The 3,004-nt window shown below is 37.4% G+C and overlaps 1 protein-coding gene across 1 annotated transcript in view; it reads left to right on the forward strand.

Moving 5' to 3' along the window:
* Window positions 1-2,119, forward strand: part of brdt (bromodomain, testis-specific) — a 14,855-nt gene extending 12,736 nt beyond the window's left edge. The window contains 3 exon segments of the mRNA XM_035653839.1: window positions 537-730; window positions 851-1,076; window positions 1,174-2,119. Of these exon segments, the coding sequence (XP_035509732.1) occupies window positions 537-730; window positions 851-1,076; window positions 1,174-1,239 (486 nt within the window). The 3' untranslated portion in view covers window positions 1,240-2,119.
* Window positions 2,120-3,004: the final 885 nt, after the last annotated feature.

Here is a 3,004-nt window from a genome sequence, read left to right on the forward strand (position 1 = left end):
GAATGCCTGATGTGCAAATTCCTCCAGACTCTCTGCATTCATCTATATATATAGATATATAGATATATAGATATATATAGATATATAGATATATAGATATATATATATAGCAGTTCAAATTTACATTATTCAGTTTATCTTTCTACCACCAGAGGGTATTAAAGTATTATCGATGATAATTAAATGTCATTTGATCTATTGTCAGAAATAGAATATAATATTCATAGGTATATTTTCATTAGTGTATAATAACCTAAAAATAAGAATTCTTGTGTTTTCGTTCCCTTGCTTCTACAGTAGCCCAGTACGGACAAATCAAACACTGGCTCTAAATAGGGCCTTTCACGTTCTTTGCGAGTTTACTTGGAACACTTGGAATGGGAGGGTGAGGCGAGGGTATTGTAATCTGCAACTACACCGCTAGATGCCACAAATTCCTACAAACTTGACCTTTAAAGTTAATCGTAGTTGGTGCTACCCCCTCCTACCACATTTGACATTAATTGCAGATAAACTTGAAAATGTATCTTATTTAGGACATTGTTCTGAAAAATGCTGAGTCTTGGGCGAGACTGGTGAGGCAGTCAGTGACTCCAACTGCAATCAAGTCCTCAAAGGAAAGCTTCCAACAGTTCCGTAAGGCTGCCAAAGAAAAGGAAGAACGTGAAAAAGCACTGAAGAAGAAACAGGTGGAAGGAAACAAGGAGAGGGAGGCTCCTGAAAAGAGGAGGTATTTAGCAAACGCATTAGATCTGCTTCGAATTTAAATTATTTATTAATTTTACAGGCTAAAATAAGTGACACACATAAACAGAGCGACTTCCGGTTAACGAGTACATTCTTCTTCTAGCCTACCAGGCCCATGTAAAGCAGAAGCAACTCCACAACCTATTAAAGAAGATCCTGATTCACCAGAGAGCATTTGCACAGAGGCTACCTTAGACGCACTTAAAGATGTTGAGCAGCAACAGCCAAAGTCTCCCATAGAAACACAACCTCCAATCACACAGTCCTCAGTGGATAGGGAAAGAGAGATGGCTCGCAAGAAGGAGCAAGAACGTCGGCGGCGGGAGGCTGTGAGTACCTTCATCCATGTGTTAGGGTTCTATTGTTCTAGTATTAGTAAAAGGGCATTTTAACAACTGCTCTGTGGTTTATTTCTCTCTTTTATAGATGTCTGGTATTGACATGACTATGCAGCGGGACATCATGACTACATTTGAGCTTAACCTGGACTAAAAAACAACTGGGATTAATTTGGGATTAAACCTGGGTTTAAATGGCCGTCTGTGTGAGACTTCTGTGTGTCGTCTCAGAGAATAACTCGAGCTGATAGTTCTTTCTTGGGCGCAAAAGACAACTTCACATCAGCCTTATGTACCTTATGTATGCTCTTGAGACTTAAAAAATAAAATGTTAATTGTGAAAAAAAATTTCAATAAAATGTAAAAGGGTCTTGCCCTTAATTTGTATTTGAAATTGATTGTTGGTAAATGTCTACACTGACACTGTTGAATTTGAGATGATTGGGATGAAGCACTGTCAAAATTCAAACCTTAATCAAATCTTTTTTGCATGTTTTTCTGTTGTCATATTTGGATGAGTCCTTCCACAGCTGATACTTGTGTGTGACAAGCTATGCATCCATACACTTTCTTGTTTGCTGAAATGTGCAGTGTTGTTTTGTTCTGTTAAGTTATGATGAACCCCTACCACCATGTTTTAGTTCATCCTCACTAAAAAAATATATACTAAATGTAGACAAAACACTGGTTTATATATATGTTACATGCACGTGTGACTTTTTTTCTTTAGAAAACATTCTTGCACAGAAGTAAATTCAAATTTTGAACAAAGATTGATAGGTCCTTGTCAAAGTTTCCAACGTGGAATGGAATTGATTAATGTCTGTTCCTGACTTGCTTGACTACTTGAAAAATGCCATACATTGTGTTTACTGCACACGCCCTGCACTTTGTTGTTCATACAGTTCTGGCTGTTCCAAAGTTGTTTATTATCAACATATTCCGTATGTTACAGTTTGTATAAGCTAACATAAATAAGTTCTTCCTTTTTTCTTTTTTTTTTTTTTTTACTCAAAATAATAAAGCTATTTTCACTAAGCAGACTGCATCACTTTGTCACTACATCCAGTTCTGATGGCTGTGTAGTGCAGACCACTGTAACACATCTGAAGCAGCTTTTTTTCCACAGCCCCATCTAAGAATGGTGTGTGATCTGTATAGAGCTGTGAGTATGTTTTATTTTTTCTTTTTTTTCTTTCTTACTCCATCCTGCAAATCACTCCACATTTTGTTGGGGAGCCCTATTAAGGACTTTTGGAGCCTGGTAGCCAACTTCTGCAAGACCCACACTCAGCACAGAATGGTAGTTCCTTACAATTAGCAGTGATATTTGTTTAAATCTTACCGTGTTTTTCCACTGTCCTCTAGGTCCTCTCTTAATTACAAACTAAGGTGACCAGAGCAGGCTAGAAGCAGCAGCAGGTGATATACAAAGGCAAGGAGGTAGGCCTACTTTCTAGGATAGTGAAAAGCAAAATGGAGTCAAATGTTTGTAGTCATACATTTTGTTTCATCCAATTACTAAGCAGGGATGGAAAGAATACAACAATATTTTACTGAAGTAAAAGTACTGTGAGGATCAACTGGGAAAGGCTGGCTGGAATTTCTTGTAAAAGGTAAAGAGAAGAGCAGGGGCCAAAATGCCTTGCCACCACAGTTTGTCTGAAGTAAAAATGTCTGAAGGTTTGGAAATAAAATAATTTATTGATTTCTAATGCCACTTTCAGACACTTCTATGCAGTGCTTTACTAAGTTCAAATATCTTCATTTGGGGGCTTTTTCCAAGCAAATATTAATATATATGATTGTTTTCAATTAAATATGTCTGCCACCCTACCATGCCTGCATCCCACCCTCTTGCTACTTCATGAATATTTTTCTAGATCCTCTCCTGGAGAAGAGTAAAACCCATTTCTGAA

This window comes from Morone saxatilis, unplaced genomic scaffold (genome assembly GCF_004916995.1).
Source record: "Morone saxatilis isolate NCDOM2014 unplaced genomic scaffold, NCSU_SB_2.0 Contig12, whole genome shotgun sequence".
Taxonomy (NCBI): domain Eukaryota; kingdom Metazoa; phylum Chordata; class Actinopteri; family Moronidae; genus Morone; species Morone saxatilis.